This window comes from Misgurnus anguillicaudatus, chromosome 17, assembly GCF_027580225.2.
Source record: "Misgurnus anguillicaudatus chromosome 17, ASM2758022v2, whole genome shotgun sequence".
Classification (NCBI taxonomy): domain Eukaryota; kingdom Metazoa; phylum Chordata; class Actinopteri; order Cypriniformes; family Cobitidae; genus Misgurnus; species Misgurnus anguillicaudatus.
In genome coordinates this window covers 24,091,553-24,116,882 of record NC_073353.2, presented here as the reverse complement: position 1 = coordinate 24,116,882, position 25,330 = coordinate 24,091,553, and the positions used below count along the sequence as shown (strand labels likewise).

The 25,330-nt window shown below is 37.8% G+C and overlaps 1 protein-coding gene across 1 annotated transcript in view; it reads left to right on the top strand.

The window, feature by feature from the left end:
- ptpn4a (protein tyrosine phosphatase non-receptor type 4a) overlaps positions 1–25,330 on the top strand; it is a 50,522-nt gene that overhangs the window by 7,708 nt on the left and 17,484 nt on the right. The window contains exons 2-14 of the mRNA XM_055216384.2: positions 6,114–6,268; positions 11,535–11,642; positions 12,212–12,254; positions 12,369–12,447; positions 12,719–12,763; positions 13,021–13,073; positions 15,470–15,590; positions 16,712–16,799; positions 18,376–18,464; positions 19,757–19,820; positions 23,208–23,380; positions 23,767–23,835; positions 24,580–24,714. Of these exons, the coding sequence (XP_055072359.2) occupies positions 6,131–6,268; positions 11,535–11,642; positions 12,212–12,254; positions 12,369–12,447; positions 12,719–12,763; positions 13,021–13,073; positions 15,470–15,590; positions 16,712–16,799; positions 18,376–18,464; positions 19,757–19,820; positions 23,208–23,380; positions 23,767–23,835; positions 24,580–24,714 (1,205 nt within the window). The 5' untranslated portion in view covers positions 6,114–6,130. The remainder of the gene's footprint in view (positions 1–6,113; positions 6,269–11,534; positions 11,643–12,211; positions 12,255–12,368; positions 12,448–12,718; positions 12,764–13,020; positions 13,074–15,469; positions 15,591–16,711; positions 16,800–18,375; positions 18,465–19,756; positions 19,821–23,207; positions 23,381–23,766; positions 23,836–24,579; positions 24,715–25,330) is intronic.

Sequence of the window (25,330 nt, the reverse complement as noted above, 5' to 3'; positions counted from 1 at the left end):
TCTGACTTCATGTTGCAGATGTCTTTATAGAAGAAAGGCGATTTGAAGAAAGATCTGCTGTATTTTTGTTTATTTTACCGTGGTCAGCTGTGCTAATGTTACTGTACACCTCTGACAATAGTCTTATAGAGACCTTTTACACTACAGCAATTTCAGTTTTGACTTGACTGGTCTAGATATAACATTTTTCTAACACAACAGAAACAATTCAGGCACTTTTAAATGAATAATGAGAAACATTTCTTCTGGGAAAATGTGTTTTTTCTTAAATCAAATGTTAATATCAAGAGCTTTTATAACTTAATATGTGATATTTATATTGACTACATTTACATGCACAGTCCGATTATGCTTAAAAAATTCATAACTTGTAAGGTTGTAACTTTTAAAGCAAACTGGAAGATTTTTGCCCATTACCCTGATTTCACATTTCATGTAAATGCCTTAACCATATTTCTCGCAGTTATGTTCATGTGTGATGTCACCTTGTGTAAAAGCTAAGAAGAATCACATAGTGAACGGAAATGAGCATAATGTAATGTATGAAACTGCTCTCGACTGATGCATTTGACCGAGAAACTGCGAAAAGTTGTGAAGATCTGCAGACATGAGAAAAGATACCACAGTATAGCTTTAGTCCAATTTCCCCCAGCTTTTTGAATGAATGTGTGAACTATAGGCGGTAACGTCACTTCCTGCAAGAAACCTGACAAATCCATTGATCTATAGACGGTTTCAGAAGTAACAACATAAACAAGTGGCTGTTGTGGTCTGCACGTAACTTCCGGTAAACTCCACTAAGAATAAATGACAACAAAGTTCTTTAAACGTAGTTTATTTATATAACAAGCAAAACACAACATATAGATTACCTAGGAAACCAAAACATTTGTTATTTTCGACAAGGCATTTGTTCAAGAGATCAGTTTAGCAACTAGCCATACCATTAAAAAAATAAAACGAAACCGGAAGTAAAATTCGGAACCAGACGTGTATCGCATCAGCGCACGTGCGTCCGATGAAACCGTCTATAGAAAAGTTTCCCGGTGAAATAGGCGGGCCCCCATTAGCCTTTCACTCTGCCAACGACTTCCGGTTGTATCTGCCAAGCACTTCCGGTTAGCGTCTTTTACTGTCTTTGGTTAGTGTGCAGAAAAAGTAAACTATGGATGGTGTTACACGCCGACACGGCTTCGGGACATATAGTGCTGTTCGCGGTTGCAACAACTCGTGGCAAAAACAAACTCGCTAACCGGAAGTGATTGGCAGACACAACCAGAAGTCGTTGGCAGAGTGAAAGGCAAAAGGCAGTTTTTGCAGTAAAATAATCCAGTTTCTCTGTTTGATGAGTCACACATCTAGTAAGATGCTGCGGGCTAATGAACAGAGTAACACGCTTGTCTCCTGAGTCATCTGTATCTTATGCAAGATCAATGCAAGGAAATGTCATTGGGGGTTTCCAACATGCAATGAATCCCTACAAAAGGCTCAAGGCTCAAGTTGACCGGCTAGTCGCACACAGCTTCTATTGATTCGGGCGTCCCTCGTCTGGAGACGTATAATGAATACAGAACATCTCACTTGAGCTAACCTTCTTCTCAGCTTTAGAGTCTCCATTACTAAAGTGCTTTAAAGCCTTCTGCTGTCTCCAGCCCAAGGGAGACATTCTTGGGTCTAATGAAGTGAAGTAGATTCATTTACAGGATATTGATTGCTGTGGTAGGAGTCCTTTTATTCAACAGATGTGCGTTCCTGGTTAGTGCTTGCATCTCGGTGGAGACGGCGGGTGTAGGAGCAGGAATGCGCTGGGTCCATATCTTTAGAGATTCACAATTTGATAAGAATTTACAGCCTTTTCATTTTAACTTACTACTGTAAACAGTGCAGGATTGTCCGGACTGTGCAGTTTTTTTTTAATGTTAATTAGGCTGGTTGGATTTAGACCTGTAACTTATGGGAAACAAGGTGTAACTTTTCCAGGTCTTTCTATTTGTACCTGAAAATACATAAAAGTAGTGTTGTGTGAGCTGCTAATAGTTTCAGTTTCTCACCTAGTATGGCAAATATGGTTTGCAGTTTCTGTGTATTTTTCCCTACTATCCACATCCTCATGTTTAAAAGGGAACTATGTACTTTTTTTTACGTTAAAATACCTTTTGAGATACTTAATTTATCCCTATTTAACATGCAGAGGAGACCCTTTGCTTGTTTAACCAGTCCAATGTGTACCAAATATGTGAGTATGGTGTGAGACTACCTGTTTGGTTAGCAATGGAAGACGCAGTGAATGTTTCTAACCATTTTTAACCAATATTCATATTTAGTCTTTTATGAATAATGATGAGATTTCCAAACATTAAGACTTCCAAAATTCTTAGTTTTCTGTCTATATGCCAATAATGATTAAAGTTTAGAAAAGAAAAGGATGAGTTATGTTGAATGTAACAGAAGCCTATTCAAGCACGCTTATTTGATTAGGTGACATGCCCCGAGGGATTGGACGGATGAAGTTTGGCTAATGTAGCAGGGATAAAGGTATGCAGAGGACACTTGGGCTTTGCAGTCGCTGGTGTGTTTGCTAACCTTTGCACTCAGTTTATGTGCTTGGAATGCATTAAAGCTGATGTTTTTGGAAAGCAGCAAAGTAAACCATTAAAGTTGGTGTTTCCCTTTTGCCTACGGTTTAGGAATGGAATTATGTCTCAACATTATACATTGCACAGCATCTGTCAAGCATTTGCAAACTGTATCTGTCTTTGGTTTTGTATTGCTGTTGTGTTTCTTTAATTTAATGACTTTGAACAGTGCAAAAGAAAGCTACTTTCTAGGGGTGCACCCGGCTGATGATTTACGGTGAAATGACGCTACATCCAAAAGCCAGAGGGCGCTCTCGTGCAGAAACACAATATGAGTAGAAGAAGAACCATTACACCCACATAGGGCCCTATAATTTCCACGATCACGGAATCGCGGAATTGGCTAATTAACACGGAATCTAGTGTTAACGCATTTACATTTTTATCATTAACATTAAAGGCACACTTAAAATAACAGTAAAGGGTAAAAAAAAATTGCCAAAAATTAAAACTGAGAAAACGGAATTTGGGAAAAAATAAAACGGAATTTGGAAAAAAAACGGATTTTATAGGGCCCTACATGCAACTCCAGGAAATGGCTTTAGCACATATTTATATTGTTGTTCTTCCTTTTCAGATATTTTCATGATAATAAAGACTATGTATAATGATTTTGCTTGACGACGAGTGTTTTCGAATGCATGTTATAAACGACTCAAACTAACAGTGATTTTTCAGATCGATAAGGACTTACTGATCAAAAGTTGTAGTGCATTATATAGCTGTGCATAATATCAGCTGTGCGGTTCAGAATAGTACTCTGCCAGGTACAAAGCAAAGATCAGTAGAAAATCTAGTATTACAATGTGTCCTAGTCTTTCTCAAAAATCCTTTGAGGCGGAATGTCCAAATATCCCTGTGAGCTGCTTTGAAGGTCAGAGATATTTCACTGTGACCTTTGCATGACTGAACATCTATGAATGAGCATGAGAGAAGTTCAGGGGTCTCTGTGGTGGCTCTGATGTTTCTTCCACATAAACCACTCGACCTGCCCACGTGAACTTAAGGATAATAGATTTACCATGGTAGGATGATCACCAGACAGTTCATTAAAATATAGAAATATATATGATGCTGTAATTACCATGTAAAGGTCAGTTCACATGATTTGTTTTAGCCCAGTTACTAAAAGCATTTCTTTTGTAATGAGCCGAAAAGTGTCTGCATCAGATCAGAATATTTAATATTTGTCATATATTTTAATTATTAACAAATTCTTTTAAAATGTTGTAATGCAGGATATTTTTGGTTAATGGAACCTGTTGTGCCAACTTGTGTGTTCTTGAGAGATAATTAGCATGTTGCTCTTATCAACAATATTCTTTATTTATTTAAAGGAACACACCGACTTTTTGGGACTTATGCTTATTCACCGTATCCCCCAGAGTTAGATAAGTTAATACATACCTTTTTTATCTACGTGTATGCCGTAACTCTGTCTGACATACACACCGCTAGCCTAGGTTAGCACAAACACTGGAAGTAAATGGCTCCAGCTAACATACTGCAATAAGTGACAAAATAACGGCAACATTTTTCTATTTATATGTTGTGATTTGTATAGTTGAAGCACTGCTACTTGGGCGGAGTGATTAGCGCAACATTTGCGCGAATTCTCTGATCCTCACCACGGGGCTTCTCAGGTGCTGCAGGCTAATCACTCTGTGCTTTGCCTTCTGAGAATGTAGTTACCCGTATGTATACAGTTAAAAGATGGATGTGTCTCATATGACCTTGTTATTTGAACATGCTGTGACACTACAAATCACAACATATAAATGGGAAAGGTTGGCGTTGTTTTGTCACTTATTGGGAGCAGTGTGCTGGCTGGAGCCATTTACTTCCAGTTTTTGTGCTGGGCTGGGCTGGCGGTGGGTGTGTCGGACTGAGTTACGGGACGCACAGAGATAAAAAGGGTATGTATGGACTAGTGTTGGGCGATATGCCCTATTTTCAGATCGTCCTATCGTCAGCCTGTGAGATCGGCGATACACGATATTATCGGGGGGCGTGGCAGTAGTTTACTCTTTTTTTTATTTGTTAATTTTTACTCATTAAAACAAGTCACTTGATGGGTGGACAAAAAAATAACAAGACCTTAACACCGTCATGACCGCAACCTTCTTAAAACTGATGCCATTAAAGCGAGCGCGTCATTAAAACCCTATCATGATTACTTAATAACTGTAAAAACATGCATCTGCACACGCACACACACGTGCGCACATACAAACTATTCAATGCATTTATTTAGTGCTGTTGCAGAAGACTACACGTGTCAAGCAGTGGTGCTCTCATGAGGTGCCTTTTTAAACGCATCGGTCCAGCGGAACGCGATCATATTTTAAACACAATCATATATTAAACACGAGGGACGTGTTGCTACAACTCATTAAAATGCATATCATAAACAGGATTAATACCTAGTGATCTGACTTCGGACAGAGCGCAGCTCTCTGCACGTACGCGAGAGTGAGAGAGAGGCGCTAATATGCAGCGGGTCATATTTTAAACAAAAAGTAAAGTTTGCATCAGCTCGCATGAAACGCATTAAACTGAACAAATAAGGGTTACTACTTTAGTTTATGTTTAGACTGCGGACAGACGCGAGAGCGCGTGCACGTGAGACAGAGAAAAGCGCAGCAGCTCATGACGCGGCGCGCTGGATTTAGTGGTAGAAGGAGACCAAGACGCGCGCATTAAGTGCAGGTACGTGCAAGAAGGAATTCTCTCTTTACAAGCTCTCCGCGTAAAGTGAAGCCCACAAACCCTCATGTGAGGAAAAGCATGCATTGTCGGTGTTAATATAAAACTATGATAATAATAATAACCATTCGCCAACTATCGTCTTGACTATCGCCATGAAAGCCTGCCATTGGCGATATGTCTGAAGATCGTCGATACACGATACTATCGTCTATCGGCACAACCCTAGTATGGACTTCTCTAATTCTGGGGGATACGGTGAATAAGCTAAAGTCCCAAAAAGTCGGCGTGTTCCTTTAAGCACTTAATTTAATTTATCTTCTGCAAAAAAATGTAATCTTATTTTGGACACCTTTGTTTTGTAGAGGAGTTATATTGGCCTTGCAACATTTATTTCTGTGGACATTTTTGTTTTTTTAATCAACTAAGGTTTTTATTTTCCGCCCATCATATGTGTGTTGGAAAATGAAGGCTGAATAAAAAAATGTCAATTTGTCTTGTTTGAGGTGGATCTCTCAATATGAGACCTCAATGAATGGCACTTAAACTATCTTTTTTCAATCATGTCAGTGCTTGTGCAAGCTTTACAGTAATAACAACAAAAAACTTGTTAAGTAGAGACTTTTTTTTTGCAGCCGTGGGTGTTTGATGCTGGGAACAGTGGTGCTGTTGTAAAGGGCTCTAATCTAGTACTCTAAAAATAATCACAAGTTCTTCATGATTGTAATTACAACAAATTTTAAAATGTTTGATGGGGATGTTGTGTTACAGACTCTGGTTGGAGCGTAATGACCGCACGCTTCCGGTTGCCCCCAGGCAGATCCTACAATGTCCGGGCGACGGAGCTGGCACGTGACAGGCAGCGTACCGAAGTGGTCTGCAACGTTCTTCTTTTGGACAACACTGTCCAGCCTTTTAAAGTCAATGTGAGTACCTCTTTATAATTAAGGCATTGGTATTTGTGGTAGGGGTTTTAAACCCATGTACAAATAATTAGGGATGGGCAATATAAACGATGTGCACTATAAACGATAGCAAATTGGCATACGATAGAGATTTTAAATCTATTGCACTATCGCGATAATGCGTGTTGATGACACAATCTACCCGCGAACTTTAGAGCCACGAGCTGCAGCTGAATAAACATGGATGAAAGCGTCAGCGAAACAGAGGAACTCGTGAAAAAGAGCGATGCAACATCTATTATTTGGATTTAAGCCATAAGTTACATAAGTTAACTGCTGCTCCACGAGCGAAATTGGCATTATGGTCTAGTAATTGTGAAACATGCAGTATATATGTATGCAGTATGGTCCTCACAAGCATTTAAAGTGTTTAGTGTTATAAAAATAATTAAGTGTTTTTTTTAGCAGATAGATCTTTTCGGCTTTATCATTTTTAATAGTAGATCACCACAAAAAAAGTCTGGACACAACTGCTGTAGAGTGTTTTTTAGCAGTTTGTCTTTTCTAAGGGTCTATATAACCTGTTCTGAAATAGGTCTATTGAAATTATTATACCGCAATACATATCGCTATCGCAAGAGGCTGCAATGTATAACGCAATATGGATTTTAGGCCATATCGCCCATCCCTACAAATAATAAATAAATAATGCCTCTTTTAACAAATAACAGATTAAATATTGTTAAATATTTGCGTATGTTATTTTTCTGCCCCACAAACACTCAGCTATAGTCAGTTGCTTTTGTTCCCCATTTATCTTCAGCAAGCACCACAAATGTAACCATATTTTAATGTATGTGTTTAAATATTTATAAATCTCATTAAATTTGGAGTCAAATATATTTGCCATACCTTGACATTTGATTGATTATGTGAGGTTTTATTAATACATTTTTTAATATAGGGGAGAGAACCGGGGCGAAAGTAACGCAGGACGAAAGTACCAAAGCGATTTTCTCCGAGCCCTCTTTACATTTGCATTCCCAACTATGACAGCATCTTAAGCAAGAAACCCTTGACAGAGCTGACAAATATTGGGTTATTTCGTCACCGTTTTGCGCATGTAGGTCCAGAAAGCTGTTTTCAACCATAATAAGTAAATTCCTAAAGCGTCATTTTTTTAAAGTAATTTTTTTCTAATAAAAGAATTATGTTGTGTTTCTCATTTTATGTGTTAAAGTACTGATCAATCTAGTCATTTAGTGCTGTAATACATCCTGAATTTTTCAGAATAAAAGTAAATCGGGTTTAAAATCGGATTTAAAAATAATACTTGTTACTTTTGTCCTGCTGCTAATACAGTTGCATTATGTTGAACATTTATATTATTCTAATGTGATTTAATTTTCATAGCGTTTAAACGGTTGGAAAAAAATATTTTATTCTCAACAATTCAACTGTCGGGTTGCTTTTGAAACATTTGATAAAACTGAAATTTAAAATGAAAATCTAATTTCATTATTTTTTGCAAAGAAAACGATAAAATATGTTTGCAGTTACATATTAACAACATCATCGTCATGTATATTTACTAAAAACAAGTGTAACACAAAAATCTATCTTGTTCTGTTGTGTATCTTTTGACCCTGTCAGCTGGGGCTACAATGCGCTACTTATGTTCAAAGTGAAATAATAGTGAAGTCATTTTACATTTGTTCAAAATTCCACCTGGTATTGATAGACCACACTTGTGAGTTATTGACCACAGCAAAAATATATCTCTGTCTAAAACATCATCTTTTAAAATGAAGTTTTTCTGGAAAAGGGTACTTTTGCTGCTGCTCTCCCCATACTTTATTACATAATGTTTGTTTGTGCTTGTCATTTATGTAACTTTCATGTGTAAGCATCTATCATCATTTATCTAGTGCTCCTGTTCCAGCTAGGTTAGTGGTTTAAGTTCTGGTTACAGAAGAAATGCGTGCCTGACATTCCATTAGGATAAAAAGTGTCCTTCAGGCTCTAAAGATTCAAGTACACACCTGCAATATAGAATTGCTAAGACACGCCCCCACACACGCGACAAATCCACTGCTCTTTTGTTTGCTGTGCTCAATGCAAAACCCACATGTTTATCCCTCCTTTTCCCCATTGTAAAAGTATTGTGCAAAAGCGTCCTTACAGAAAGCTAGCATACGTCCTGACATGAAATAAAGGATAGTGCCAATTGTGGGTTGTTGAGGGTTGGAGGGTTGCTCTGGTTATATGGAGGGTTATAGAGGGTTGCTCTGGTCATGATCCTTTCTATTAGTTACATAACCTGAAATGAATCCCAGTGCATCAAGAAGTATTTCCACATAAGTGGGGGATAAACCTGTGACATTACACCAGTGCCTTTCCCACCCACATGACTGTCCTGAAACAGCTGCTTGTCTGTTATATAAATCAAGTCTTTCTTTCCATGTTTGTCTGTCATGTTGCTCTTTGATTTGTAACTAACATTTCCAGGAAAGCCAGTCCTCATTGATCATATTTACTTGCTCTTTGGCCTACTAGATTTCTGCACTAAACATCTTAGTGACCTAGATAGCGGGCCCTTGATGAGGATAAGGTACATATGAATAGAAGCAGATGCTTTAATGTAAAGAGAGAGGGAGAACCAGAGGCGGATAATCAGGAGGGGGTGAGGTGTAGAAAACAGGAAGGCTATTATTTGTGTTATGGGGTTTGATGTTGTTGATGTTACAGAGGGGCTATAAAGAATATGGCTCGTCTTTTTGTGTGAAGAGGTGCATGTCTGGAATGCAGAGAGACGGAAGTTTGTTCAAATTTGTTCACTTTGTGATTTATATTTTTTATTAATAATGTTTGCAATTTCCAAAGTGATGCTATGCACACAAATTTAATGGCATTGTCCTTAAAAGACGTAGTAGCAATGCTGCCATAAACCAAGATAACAAACTGAATCTGAGGGTAAAGCACTGATCCTCTTTTTTACTTTGCTATGTGTGCACAGTAAGGCCATAAGCATGCTTTAAAAATGTAAATAGGGTCTGTTTTGAATTTAGATAAATTTAATTTGTGGTTAATCTTCCCTTGATATCAAAACGCGTGACGTCTTTGGTTAGTTTAGCCATGAATAGATTGTGTTTTTGCCTGGTTGATGTGTTGAGAGCTGTCTTCAAAATACACTCAGAGACTTCCTACAGACCTCCTCTAGACAAGCTGCCGCATGTTTGCTTGCATTTCTGTCATACCACTGTTCAAACTCATCTCCCCTTCAGTCCACTTTTTTGTAGATTTGTCATGACTGCTATTGAAATGAAAAGGCGAATGAGAAAAAACCCAATTCCCATTTCATTTACTGTTATTAACATTACTGCAAAAGGTCAAATCAGATTTTTCAGCATGTAAATTCTAGTTAAATTTGTGTCTGTATTATACATGTGGCGCGAGACCTTTCATTCTGAGATAAAGCTTTGCGGCGCGTCAGACCGTTTCCTCTTACTCCCAGATGGTCTGTCATTCAGTTTTGCTGACGTGACTGTTGCCATATTTTGTTTATTGGGCAACACTGCGTGTACATGAGCTGCTCTGTCTGTCTGTGTTTATCGGGGGGCCAGGTGTAAAGATTATGCTGTCTTGGCAGCCCTGGGGCCATTTAAAAGTGGAGAAAAGGGAAGTGAAAGCCTGCTAAATGTGCTAATGCTTCGGCGCTGGTGTAACGGATACGATAGCCAATAAAACCAGCCAGTAAACATCTGACTGTTTTTAGCTGCGGTAAAGCCCTTGGCTTTTCTTAATATATCTAGATACTTCCTGTCCTGTTTGTGTCCTTTGCTGATATGCTTTCTGTGGATGGTAATGTGTCTGGATGGTAATCCTTTTCTGTGAAACTCTCACAGGTGTGCCTTGACGCTACCAGATACTTTGGTCACTCAGTGGAAATGATAATCATGATATGATCACACAGATCAGAAAGTCAAGCATGTCATTGGAAAGGCCACATAATATGACAATGACCATTTGCTTATACTTTGCTTAGCAAAGGTCCCTTACAATGGCATAAAAGAAACATTTTGGTAGGGCTGTGCAATGTTGACCAAAATTCATATCTCAGTATATTATACATTATTCTGCAAAGTGGAATAAATGTTAACATGCAAGTTAAAACGTCATGTGACCAGTGTTGGGGAAAGTTACTTTTAAAAGTAATGCATTACAATATTAAGTTATTCCCCAAAAAGTAACTAATTGCCTTACTTAGTTACTCTTCATGGAAAGTAATACTTACGTTACTTTTAAGTTACTTTTGCGTTACTTTTTCTTACTTAGCTGAATGTTGATCTCTTTCAGCCCTTGCAGGTGTTTTTTATGAAGTTCTGCATTCAAGAAATAGCATTTCCATCACAAAAATGTCAAGCTCTGGCCTGCCATCTCCATTTCTTACTCAAACTGGCGCGCGCATAGAGTGCGTAATTCTACATCACTACGTTTAGTTTAATTCAGCATATATTTTTTTTTAAATCGAATTAATTAAACTGAAAAGTAACTTGCATTACTTTTTTTTAAGACTAACTAAAATATGCATGTGTACATTTAAAAAGTAATTCGTTACTTTACTTGTTACTTTAGAAAAGTAATATTATTACAAGGATACTTGTAAAGGGCTCGTTATAGTTGTGCGTAGGTCCGACGGCGTAGGTTCCACGTCGGTTTGTATTTATACTTTTGCGTTGTCGTCCGCGCCGATGTGCAAACACACGCGCAGACCGCTGGTAGACAGTATCCACGCGTGTAACCACAGTAGCAGCACGACCGTCAATGAAGAATATGCTGGGCAAGTTAACCCACAAACGAAGAAGAAACAGCAACTTGTTGTGTATGATTTGAGAAGACCAGCAATGATGGAAGTGAATAAACAGCGACTTTTGTTGCAGTTTAAGTTAAATCACTCCTCAACTTGGATCATCTTTGTTTTCTCCGTTGCAAACGGAAATACCTATGATGCAGTTTTTTTACCTGACGGGACGGGTTCTGGTGGACCAATCACGACGCTTGCGGTCCACGTAGAACTGACGCGCTGTTAAAAATGTTGCGAGGTGCACGTCAGGCTATGCGTAGCTACGGCGTAGAGCTTACGCACGACTATAAATCGGGCTTAATGTGTTACCCCCAACACTGCATGTGACAATTACCTTTATTGAATGAACTGTGCTTACTGTGATTCACCCAAATATAATTTATAACTTCCTAACTTGTGTTTCTTTGTGTGCATGCTCTGTAGAAGCACGATCAAGGACAGATCCTGCTCGACGCTGTCTTCAAGCACCTGGAACTGACCGAGAGAGATTATTTTGGGTTACTCCAGGCCGACGATTCCTCTGACAGCCCGGTGAGTTCAAAGGTCAAGCTCAAAGAGGTGATAGAGTCATGCCCTCTTGGGTTCATGTGGGTGTCGGATCTAGCTTTTGAAGTGAATGGGCAAAAATCGGGTCCCAAAAATAGGTCCATGTTTAAGAATTTGGGCCATAATTTGGGTTTAAATAACCTATGTAGATTATCCCCTATTTCTCATTGATAACTGTTTCATTTTGTAAAATCTGAAGGAGATACAGATGAAAAAACTGTCACAATAGCTGCAGTGTCCAGTAAAAAATAAACACCTCCTTCATCCGTGTACCAGTCAGACAAGAGACCTATTTGAGACATGGTTGCATCGATTTATTTGAAATTAGATCAAAGTTTATTTTAGTCTACAAGCAAACAATTTGTCTCTTTGTGTTGTAACGGCAGATAAGTACATTCCCGCCTCCACCGTAGCAGAAAACACAAGCCTATTGAATTATTGAGTGGCATTAGGTTGTGTTGGACTGTTGCCATGTTATTAAGGGTTCTTCTTCCTCTCTCTCTATCTTTGTTTCTCTCCTTCTTTTTTATCTCCATATCGTCAATATTTTATAGAGGTGGCTGGATCCAAATAAACCCATAAGGAAGCAATTAAAAAGTAAGTCAGTGTATACGAACCTCTAAACCATGCTGTTGTTTAACACAAGATATTGATTATTCTGTCTCTTTTCTTTGTCTTTGTACTGACTCATTTTGATGAATGAAATGACAGGGGGCTCCCCACATCATCTGAAATTCCGGGTGAAATTTTTCGTGAGTGACCCCAACAAACTTCAGGAAGAATATACACGGTAAGTGTGTGGATTTTAGATGAACTGTAAGCCGCATTTTTTATTTACACTCTCAGAAAAAAGGTACAAAAGCTGTTCTCTGAGAGTGAACTTCAATATAAAGATTTAATTAATTGTACACTTAAAAATTTAATGGAGATGTATAAATTAAGATTCACATTGAAATATAAAATGTTTATTTTTTTTTTGCCTTTTTCCTAATGAAAATAATTCTTAAACATCCAGGCTCAAGATTATACAAATTTTTTCCTTTGTTTTTTCATCTGTGTAGGTACCAGTATTTTCTGCAGATTAAGCAGGACATACTCAGTGGAAGGTAAGAGTGTTGCCACTTTCAGTATAAATCTCTTCCTAAGCCCGGCTTCATTATGGGTTCATTTAAAACCAATTGCAAATGATTTATATCTGATACTAGAACCGCAATTCATATTCCCTTCCTAATGGCCCATGAATACTTGTTCAATACACAGTCTTAATAGTTACTAGAATACAGTAATTTGCGACTAAGTTGACTTTTGGCTTTATCTCCATCAAATCACACGGTTCATTTAATATAATTTATGTTCTTCCTAGACTGCCCTGTCCGCACAATACTGCCGCGCTTCTGGCATCGTACGCCGTTCAGTGTAAGTATGAACCCATTGATGTAAGTTCTGCATGTAACCAAAGAAGCTTTTAAAATAAAACTAGTTTTGAAACATTGCACAATGGTTTATTTATGGTACATTTATGGTGTATTTATGTTGTATGTTTTCTACTACATTTAAAATGTTTAACTGAAAATGTAAAAACAGGTCAATTCTAGGTGAAAATAATGAAGGCATTTTCCACACCATTGTTTACAAAAGAAAAACATTTCATACTTTTCATCTATTTACACCTATTTTACAACACAAAGTAAAAACAGGTTTCCCACTGGTCCTTGAAATCCTTGGAAGTTTGTGAATCTGGGAAAAAAAATCAAGGCCCAGGGAAATTTTTGAAAATATAAATACATAGATACAGGTCATTGAAAGTGCTTGAATCTATTTTATTCAAGAAGTTTTCTGGGAAAAAATCCATATTATTCCGTGTAGTGTAGGATAATATCATCATAATTCTAGACATTTTAAGCACACGTGCTAAACTGTTCGCTTTAAATGTTATATCTTCTGTAAATGAATGTTGATTCATACCAAAATGCTTTTTTGCATAGTTGTGTTTGACAAATGAAATGTCTTGGGTTACATATGTAACTGTTGTTCCCTGCATCCCTGTAATGCCATCTTTGGCAATATTTCAGATAGCAATATACTTCCTGGCTCCCGAGTCACCCTGTCTTTGTCGTTAAGCCTCATAATTGGTTGAATTTGATATAAACATTCAGACGCACTTACCCCTGGAGGCGTCCCCAAAGTGTCACCGCAGTGACGCAGCGCGAGTTCCCTCAAAAGGGAACTGCAACAATGTATCTTAAAAGGTAACACAATGTAATCTTGCTCTTACTTGAAATGTATCCCCACATTTAGTCCTTGAATTTGAGGGTATTGGACCTGGAAAGTACTTGAAAGGTCATTGAATTTAAAGTTAACTAAGGTGTGGGAACCCTGTAAAAAGCTGAATCTTTCTACAGTCTACTTACTTTCTCAAATATTTTTCTAAATAATTTATTGATTTTCATTATTAATCGAATCATTGAAGCCATACCATAGCAGCAGAATTTAGTTATTTTTCTGTTCCCATTTTGTTCATTTTCCTTTCAGTATATTAAAGACTAAAGACCATACGATTTATATCAAAATCTATTATTGAGCTTCACAGGAAACCCTGTGTGCAAACCACCTAAATACAGGCACGCTAACTCAGCACGTCACATTCCATCTATGCATCTCGACGCTCAACAAGCACTAGCTTGTAAAACACAAATACATGCAAGCGAGAAATCTTTCTGAAGCACAGCAGGAACTAATGCCACCCAGCACATCATATCAAACCTAACAGCAGTGACGTTCTGTATGCAAGCATGTGTGTCTGTGGGTTTGTGTGCTGACGTTGACATATCCCCGGCCCTCAGGGGTCCGCTCGCCAGATTGACCTCAGCAATAATGACTCTTGACAGATTGGCATAGTGAGCACATTTGCTTCGGTCTCTCCGGGGCCTTTAACATGCAGTTTGGGCGTTATATAGGTCAGAGGGCACTCTGACGAGCCTTGGACGACACTATCCATTGCAGCCCGTTTTATGTTTGTTTAAAGTTTATTTGACAAGCTATTATAGTGGCAGAACTGATGCTTATTTTTTGTTTTTGTTGTCAGTGGAATTGGTTTGTGTTTGCAGATTGGAAAGCATTACCAAGCCCTTATGTATTTTACCTGACAACAGATCATGTAACGGGTGTTTAGTAATGCTAAACCCCTGAATAGCTTTAAGCATGATGGTAAACCCTTGAAAAGCTTTTATTTTAAATCAGGATGCTTGGATTATCGGTACGTGGAACTGAACTGATGCTTTTGGGCATTTAAGTCAGTAAAATCCTAGATTACTGTCTGAACATGTTTGCACTGACAACATTTCGCCCCCAGGTCAATGATAAATAAGATTTTGCAAGAAGATGATGTAATCTTTGTGTTCATGTAGGTTTTGCATGTTAAAAAAGGAAATATTTTCACCTTTTTTTAGTCATTTAGTTTGCACATATATTTAGCAAGGTAAAATTATAAAAAGTCCTTTTGTAATACACATTTTGAACTAAAGTGTAAGATTAAATAGCACTGTGAGCACAATGTTGTTATTTCATTTAATATGGTACTGTTTACACTTTTGCATACTTGTATATGTATTGATCTTTTCTTGGCAAAATTGCCACATTATAAAGTGTGTGTGTGTGTGTGTGTGCAGCACACAAAGTCATAGATTAAGAGATTTGCGAAACAATGTGTAGAGTATAGTTTGTTAATTGTGAACTAATCCTGTATGTGCATGTTGTTCTGTCATGAAACTGGCCTGTTTTTCCCAACACTGTTGTTGTAATGTGTGTTTCAGCTGAGCTGGGCGATTACAATGAAGCTGAAAATTCGCTGGGATACCTGTCTGAATTCTGCTTCATCCCCAACCAGCCCCAGGGTTTCGAAAAAGAAGTCGCCAAACATCACCAGCAACACAGGTGTGGATTAGACCCTGAAATGGATAGTTCACCTTAAAATGAAAATTCTGTCATCATCCACTCATCCTCATGCTGCTGTAAACCTGCATGAATTTCTCTTTTTTCTGATGAACACAAAAAAGATATCTGGAGAAATGATGGCAAACACACAGCAGACAGTGACCATTGACTTCCATAGTATGAATAAAAAAAATTTGATGGAATTTAATGGGTACCGTCAACTGTGTGCTTACCATTATTTATCAAAATATTTTCTTCATCATTTATAACAATACTTCCAAAATATTTTCTTTCTACTATGGAAGTCAATGGACACTATATGCTGTGTGTTTACCATCATTTCTTAAAATATCTTTTTTTGTGTGTTTATCAGAAAAAAGAAATTCATACAGGTTTAGAACAACATGAGGATGAGCAAATGATGACAGAATCTTAATTTTAAGGTGAACTATCCCTTTAACACTAATATTTCGCATGCTGCACCTTACTTTGGCATAATAATTTGTTGGAATGAGTACTCTTGTTGATAAGGTCCAGAATTAGTCATTATAATCTTTTAGCTTTTTTTCATAGCTTTTCCAGGCATATGCTGTTGCATAGATTTCAGCAATAATTAAAAAACTTGTTAGCTTTCCTTACTGAATTTGTTAGTGAGTTAAAAACTGATAGACACATCACAACCATTGATTTTTTTTTTATTTTACTAGATCATATTTGTTTATTTAAAAAAAAGTCTAATGAATAAGGAAGATCATAAGGTCATATTTTGTTGCAATTATATCACAAGTTCTCGTCCAGAGGTTCATTTCCTCAACAAATCCAGTTTTTTTTCTTAGTTGGTGCTTGGAGGTGTACATTTTTGATCCTACTTGTTGATTTCACATTTGTATTGATAAATATGAATTGAAACCCACATGCTTCCTCAGCAGTCATTTCTCAGTATTCCTTCTCTAGTGCTGTGCTGAGAACAGAAAGCTTATTGTGCATCAGGGCTTAGCCACACTGACAAATCACTGAATTTGCACACTTGCCAATCTGTGCAGATTTTTACTCTGGTTGTGTACCTGTACTGCTCTGTCATGTGATCTGATGCACATTTTAACACTTTATTCTACCTACAGTGGTCTTACACCAGCACAGTCTGAATTCAACTACCTGAACAGTGCACGGATGCTGGAGCTCTATGGGGTGGAACTGCACTATGCAAGGGTAAGTGCAGCTTTTACACACATACAGCCTTCATAGTAAATTTAACAGTTTATATAGGATACTAAAAGGGCCTTGTGGGAAACTGACCACAGGGGTCTCTTTAAACCAGTTAGTCAATTCTGGGTTAAACTCAGCTGCTTTAACAGCATCTTAAAGGGACACTACACTTTTTTTAAAAAAAAATGTGCTCATTTTCCAGCTCCCCTAGAGTTAAACATTTGATTTATACAGTTTTGGAATCCATTCAGCTGATCTCCAGGTCTGGCTGTGCCATTTTAGCATAGCTTAGCATAATTTATTGAATCTGATTCGACCATTAGCATCACACTGAAAATTAACCAAAGAGTTTCGATATTTTTCATATTTAAAACTTGACTCTTCTGTAGTTACATCATGTACTAAGATCGACAGAAAATTAAAAGTTGCGATTTTCTAGGCAGATATGGTTAGGAACTATACTCTCAAACTGGCGTAATAATCAGTGACTTTGCTGATGTAACATGGCTGTCAATAACTAGAGAAATTTGCTTTGATCCCTGGGTTTATAAAAAATATGCATGTCAGACACAAATCTATAGGGGTGGTTTCCCGGACAGGGATTAGTTTAAGCCAGGACTAGGCCTTAGTTTAATTAGGAAATATAAATAGTTTTAACAAACATACTTTACTAAAATAAATACTTCTGTGCATTTTCAGGCATAATAAAGGGCACTGATGTATTTTAAGATAGATTTTTTCAGTTTGGACAGCTCTTACATTTTATTTTAGTGTAGGACTAGTCTAATCCCTGTCTAGGGAAACCGCCCCCGTAGGGTCTATAGGGTGATCTTAGTAGGTTTAAACAAAACAACTTTTTTTATTATTTTCTTATTATTTATTGTATTATATACAATTTTATTATGTGTTAGGTAAACAAATAAAATAAAATAATGATGTTATTATTATAGAATAATATGAATTTTTTTATAATTTAATCTCTGAGGAGTCTTCTCAAAAGACGTTTGTGGTGGGACCACTTAACTAGGTGACTATTAATTTGCTTTATGTCATTGTATAATCACGCCACATTTATTCCAGATGTCATCGCAGTCCTGGCATTCATGTGTTTAAAACGACATTATATCCCTTTGAACACACAGTTTGGAAACACTGCCAATGATTTTCTGGAATCTGTGCGTGCATTCACACACATCCCTTTAAGATCCCGTAAAGACGCATGACGTATTTAAAGTCATGCACTTGATAGTCCGTTCCGCAGCATCTAAAGTTGATTTATTATCTGTGATTTCTCTCTCGAGAAACCACACCCATGCATTTTTGTTTAGGATAAGGTCATAAAGGAGCGTTTAACGAACTGTTCTGTTATGCGGGTGAATGATCTCGGCTTGCTGACATTTCTCATTGTGAATGTTTATCTGCATTTAAAACCTCTGCGTTAAAGAGCTAAACGATAACTTATTGTTCGGACGGCACGGGCATCCTCATTACGGCACGCCATTTATGCCATTATTTCTGGGATCAGCGTGCTGTGTAAATGAGGTTTAAGATAAATAGTGTTCTCATGTTCTTGCTTTAGGATCAAAGCAACACAGAGATTTTTATCGGGGTGAACTCAGCTGGCATAGCCATCTTGAAGAACAGGGTACGAATCAACAACTTTCCATGGTAAGTGAGCTTGTTTTATTTGCGTCACTCACAATTATTCAGTGGTGAAGTGTAACGGCTGCGGTTTGGGTCATGAGGTTATATGACCGTTTTTAAAGCACTGAATGTTATGCACGTTAATAATATCCCCATGACATCCTTTCCAAATATCCAGTTCAACAACCAACCATCCTCTTTTGCTTTGATTTTTATATTATGTCGATGGTTTATGAACATTACACCTGTTCAACCGCATGCCAAATTCCAGCATAGTCATTTGCCTGTCTACGCTGAGATCCTGCATGACGCATCAAAATGACAGCTGATTTATACATATTTGATGTCAGTTTTACGATGCAGGACTTTGGACCCCTTTACTATGCATGCACAGTTTTATGTTGCCTACAATATAGTGCTAGAGTTTCCCACATTTTTGTTGCCATTCTAATTTAAATAAGTGTCACTGCATTATAAAAATATCAGAGTGGCATCTGCATACAAATGAAGTTAGATCTTTTCCCATGCAATAATTATTTAGTATTTTTAATGATGTGTCAATCATGCTTGTATGAGTAAAAAAGTGGTTTGTAAATGCTCTGTAATGTTCCTCATCAGACAAAGCATTACTATCCTACACACACACACACACACACACACACACACACACACACACACACACACACACACACACACACACACACCAGGCTGTTCTTCAGACACACAGACCAGCTGCTCTAGCTGTAGTTCAAGCATCTCTCAATTGAAAGAGTTGCACAGATGCTTTCCAGACCAACTATGTTTAGCCCACAAAAACGGGGTCGTTTGTCACAGACGTTCACAGTAAGATCTCAGGGCAAACGGTTGCGCTTATCAAGGATTCTATCAATCAACCCTGCACTATAAACACAGCAATAGAAAAACATATAAAAAATGACTGCACTGACTGTTGACATGTTGCAAGCAAAGGTTGACACTGATGATGAACGTTCTTTACAGACATATGACTTTAGTTCAACCAGCTTGAGTCATGGACCTTGTGTTTGTGTGTGTACTGCAGCGTGTGACAGAATGTGTCATAAGTAGGTGACGTTGTGCCGACATGTGTTTATTCGGACATTGGAGTGTGTTTTGTGTGTGTGTGTGCTCTGTGGAATATATTTAGCTTTGCGGTGACTCATGTTTTAATATGAGGGGAGTTAAAATGGGTCAGGAAACTTTAGCAGTTTAAAACGTGTATTTGTTGCTGCCCTTGAAAATGTGTTTTCATTTTGCCAACCCCGTTATATAATTTTATTCGTTTTCCTCCATTTCAGGTTGAAGATTGTGAAAATATCTTTTAAATGCAAGCAGTTTTTCATCCAGCTGAGAAAAGAGGGGGTGAGTAAAACAGTGTCTCTCTCTCTCATTTCTAAATCAGTACAGTGATCAAGATTTAAAGACAACATAAAATGACATCCACCAAATTATTAACTTCTGCAATCTAATGTAATGTAATGTATTACACAAAGTGAAACCGGACGTATAGCAGGAAGCAATAGAGAGGGCATGACTTAATTTTATTACTCGTGGTTTGACTGAATCACGAGTAGACTATGATGCTGCTATGATCATTGCTTAATATTGTTTTTCCATTGGGCCCATAGCCTTATGTATAGCTTTCTGTCATATTTCACAGTAGTAGTGTGGGAAACCCAAGATTGAGTCTTTGAGATATAACTTGTGTAGCGTAGGTTAGTATCATTACATTTTTAGCCCTTCAAGCACACTGTTCGCTTTAAATGCTTATATCTTCTGTATGCGAATGTGGATTTATACCAAAATGCTTGTGTTTGACACATGAAAACGTCTCAGGTTACGTATGTAACTGTTGTCCCCTGAGAAGGGAACGAGACGCTGCGTCGTCCTTGCCATACTTCCTGCGTCCCTGTAACGCTGTCTTTGGCAATATTTCAGATAGCGATATACTTCCTGGCTCCCGCGTCACCCTGTCTTTGTCGTTAAGCCTCACAATTGGTTGAATTTGATATACACATTCAGACGCACTTACCCCTGGATGCGTCTCCAAAGTGTCACCGCAGTGACGCAGCGTAAGTTCCCTTGAAAGGGAACTGTAACAATGTATCTTAAAAGACAACACAATGTAACCATGCTCTTACTTGAAATGTGTCCCCACATTTAGTCCTTGAATTTGAGGGTATTGGACCTGGAAAGTCCTTGAAAGGTCCTTGAATTTGAAGTTAACTAAGGTGTTGAAAAATGCATAAATGTAATCTTTAAAATAATGTGCATTGAGGAATTGATATAACAATATAACATCTGCATTTTTAAGATTAAATGTGTACATGTTATTTCAATATGACAAGCCACGGTGTGTGTTTGTTTGTAATAAGTTTGTTTACCCAGTGCCAATTTAACTGATTACCATTTGTAAGATCTGATGTCTCCAACAGACATCGTCATTCCCATTAACTCACTGCAGGGAGCTTTCGTTTCTATTAATAAACCATCCTGCTCAGGCAATATCAAATGATAGAGCATATTGGCTCTGGTAGCACCACCGATCTTTGTTTATTGGAAAGCTTTCTGTAATTACTACCCCGCTGTCAGTGGAGGTGAAATGAGAGAGACTCTTTACAGCTTATTAATTATGGAGAGTAGATAATGCAGTTTGCTTGTGGGGGAGCGGGACACGACCTCATGTTGAAATCATGCCATTTGCTGAGGATCGGTGGGAGCCTGCACGCCTGAACCGAGTCTCTGCAGCATCAGACACCTTTGTGTAGACCTCAGATCACCCCGGCGATGTGAATAATGCACAGGGACCTTTCAAAGGCAGTTGTACTAAAAGCAGGACTCAATGATGTCACAATCCATAATTGATGCCCAGATGGCACAGCTTGGCTCAGTGGGTCCGATTTCTTTGGACCTGGGTGGTAGCCCTGGCGATTTGCACTACCAAAAACAGAGCGGGAAGTGCATTCCGGAGTCCCCGGTGACCAATGGAGTCTTGCAGATTGGACTGTCAGTCCTAATAGGTCTCTACAGAGCAGAGCCTTCTGGGTACTTTGGCAAGGTTTCAAATGGAGGCCCATGTTTTTCACGGCATAACAAGACAGCTGTAGCAAGCAAGAACAGGAGGGTTTAGCAGGCAAACTGACATCTTACAGCAAAAGCGCAGCGTGCTGTCAGCGCACGGATTAAAGCACCACCCCTAAAATATCACAACTTAAATACAACAAAAATCTAGATAAACTAGTTGATCATCCTGACCCATCCCTAGTTGTAACCGGTATAATGTGAAACACCTTTGCACCAACACATTGTGTGTATCACTGCACAGGACTCCACCAATAGAACTGTACTTTCTAGAATGGTCAATTGGTCATATTAAATGGACATTTAACTTTTTTTAAAAAATATGCTCATTTTCCAGCTCCCCCAGAGATAAACATTTGATTCTTACCGTTTTGGAATCAGCTGATCTCCGGGTCTAGCGGTATCACTTTTAGCATAGCTTAGCATAATCCATTGAATCTGATTAGACCATTAGCATTGTGCTAAAAAATAACCAAAGCGTTTCAAACTTGACTCTTCTGTAGTTACATCGTGTACTAAGACAGACGGAAATTCAAAGTTGCAATTTTCTAGGCAGATATGGTTAGGACTATACTCTCATTCCGGCGTAATAATCAATGACTTTGCTGATGTAACATGGCTGCAGCAGGCGTAGTGATTTTACGCACTGCCCGAAAATAGTCCCCTGCCATTGAAAGTAACCAAGAGGACTATTTTCGGGCAGTGCGTAATATCATCACGCTTATTTTTTAGCATGATGCTAATGGTCTAATCAAATTCAATGGATTATGCTAAGCTATGCTAAAAGTGCTAGCGCCAGACCCGGAGATCAGCTGCATGGATTTCAAAACAATAAGAATCAAATGTTTAGGGTAGCTGAAAAATGAGCATATTTAAAAAAAAAAATGTCCCTTTAATAAATGTGACCCTGCCTGTCATGTTTTGTGATTTACTGTTTTCTGCATAAAATCATTCAGTACATTCTGTGCAAATATAACCTTGATATCTTAAATATTTACTGAGTAAGGCCATATCAAACATTAAAATCAATTTATAGCCAAGATTGAAATCAAACTTTGGTGTTCCTATTCTCAAAATTAGATTTTGAGGCTTTAATCTAGATTAAAGAAGATTTTTTGATAAATGATGGTAAGCACACAGCTGATTGTAACCATTGACTTCCATAGTAGGAAAAACACATACGATGGAATTCAATGGCTACCATCAACTGTGTGCTTACCATAAGTTATCAACATATCTTCATCATTTATTACTTTATTACTTCCATAATATGCGTTTTTCCTACTATGGAAGTCAATCGTTACAATCAGCTGTGTGCTTACCACCATTTATCAAAATATCTTCTTTTGTGTTCATCAGAAAAAAATTCATACAGGTTTATAACAACATGAGGATAAGTAAATGAGGACAGAATTTTCATTTTTGGGTGAACTATCCCTTTAACACCATAATGTGTACTTTTTAGCACTTACTTCTTATTGTATTGCTTGTATAGACTGTGTAATTTATGCATATTATCAAAAAACAGTTGAACTGGGCTTTATTTATTTTATATAAACATTTTATGAATACAGCATGTTTGATGTTAATGCCTTAAGTTAGCATTTAAAAGTTATTTTTGCTAACCCCCTTCCTGTTTCTTTGCCTCTTCCGAATGTTTTGCTACAGAATGAGGTGAGAGATACAATGCTAGGTTTCAACATGGTAAACTACAGGGCCTGTAAGAACCTCTGGAAGGCCTGTGTAGAACATCACACCTTCTTTCGGCTCGACCGTCCTGTTCCCCCGGAGAAGAACTTCTTTGTGCACTACTTCAGTTTAGGCTCAAGGTTTCGTTACTGGTAAGCTTCTCCATTGTGGTTTTCATTTATCAGAAGAACACACATTTATGCGTTTTTATACGTTCACTTTTTTTCTACTGATTTGCAGTTTCCAAAAAGCCTGACTTTAGTCAACACTTACAATTGCTCTACTAAATTCTTAAGGATAAACCCCTTAAAAAATAATAATGCTCTTTTAGGCAATTTTAGATATAGGGAAACATATTAATAATTTATTTTGCTGTGCTTTTAGATTTATATTGGTGCCGACTGCCATATTTTTTTAGTGTTTTTATTGAATACCATATATTATACAAAACCGGTTACAGATATTGTATCATGCAATGTTACAAGCTTAGTTTGGATTGTCCTTTATATCCTGACAAACATTGTTCATTTTCTCACAGCGGGAGGACGGAAGCACAGTCTGTTCAGTACGGGAAGGAAAAGGGAGTCAAGGACAGAGTTTTTGCAAGGTAATAATCTGTGCATCTGCTTTGGTTTTGAGTCTGTCCGTCCACCCATCTTTACTACCGTTTTTCCTACAGTATGTGTTCCTGTAACAGAGCTCCTGTTGTGTTAGGATCACAGACATGTTTTATAACCGTTTAGCTTGTATAGCAAGTCTTTCCACTGCGTTTCTTTTACATATTTAATATGATGCAATCATAATCATGATAAAGTATCAGCCAAGGGACACAGTCATCACTTGTCTGTTTTTATTCCCAAGAGCTCGAATTGGAAAGTTATCTAAAGCAATATTTAACCTTAACATCTGTTAATATGTACAGTTCTTCAGTTGTTCATCATCACCATGTCTGATGTTCATTCAGTTTTCTCTGACTGGATATTGTGAATAAAGCAACATGATGACACTCTTGTGTATTATTGCTTAAAAAGATAAATAAATACTTCACTAGAGTGTGCTTGTCAAAATGTAACCTGAACACCAGCACTGAAACATTACAAATTTTAGGAGATCATTGTAGAGGAACATTGTAAGAGCAAAGGTAAACGATAAACTAAAATTTCTAAGAAATATCTGCAACCGTTTCACGGAAATGTAGACTGGTCTCTTATATAACTTCTGAACAGTTGCAATCACTTTCATTTTAGCATGTGAGCAAAGGGCAAAAAATCCTTTCAAAATCACCATTTGAGCGTCTGTGTGGTTTGTCAAAAGAGGAACTTTTGATAACAGACCGCTATTTATCTTCTAGATCTCCAAGCAAGCCTCTGGGCAGGAAGTTGATGGGTGTGCCAGGTTGGGAAACAGTGAGCAGGACCTCGCTGTCTGAGGAGAGGCTGGAGACTCGCAGCCTGCCCACCCGCTCACCTCCTGGGACGCCCAACCAGTAAGTGTCTCGGTTTCAATGCAAATTTCAGTTTTAATTGTTGATAACACTAAACTTATTTCGGGCCCAATTTTAACGATGTAGGCGCATTGTCTAAAGAGCACGGCGCACGGTCTAAACAGGCAGGTCCCATTTCACTTTTGCTAATTTAACGACAGGAAAAATGGTTTATGCTGCAAGCGCACGGCCTAAAAGGGTTGTTCATATTTTCATAATGAGTAATGGGTGTGTTTTGGGTGTAACGTGCAATAATCCAATGAGACTCTCATCCACCTTAAAAGCCTGTTGCGCCTGGTGCCATGCCTTATCCCTATTTAGAAAGCGAAATTTGTAAACTGAAAAACTAAGTGGAGGAAGACCACCAGTTTAAGAATAATGTTAAAAAATGTTCTTTTCATTTTTATTAAAATTATTATTTTTTGGATTAAAACCTTTAAAAACCGTTTTCTTAGAAGTAAAAAAGCAGGCTTTTAATTGCTGTAAATGTATTGATATCCTACATAATCATTGTAATCTCATAATAGTTTGTACTCTAAAATACTTTATTTGTAACAAACAAGAGATAAAGGGCTCTATCATACTCTCGACACAATGCGGTGCAATGCGTGACGCAGGT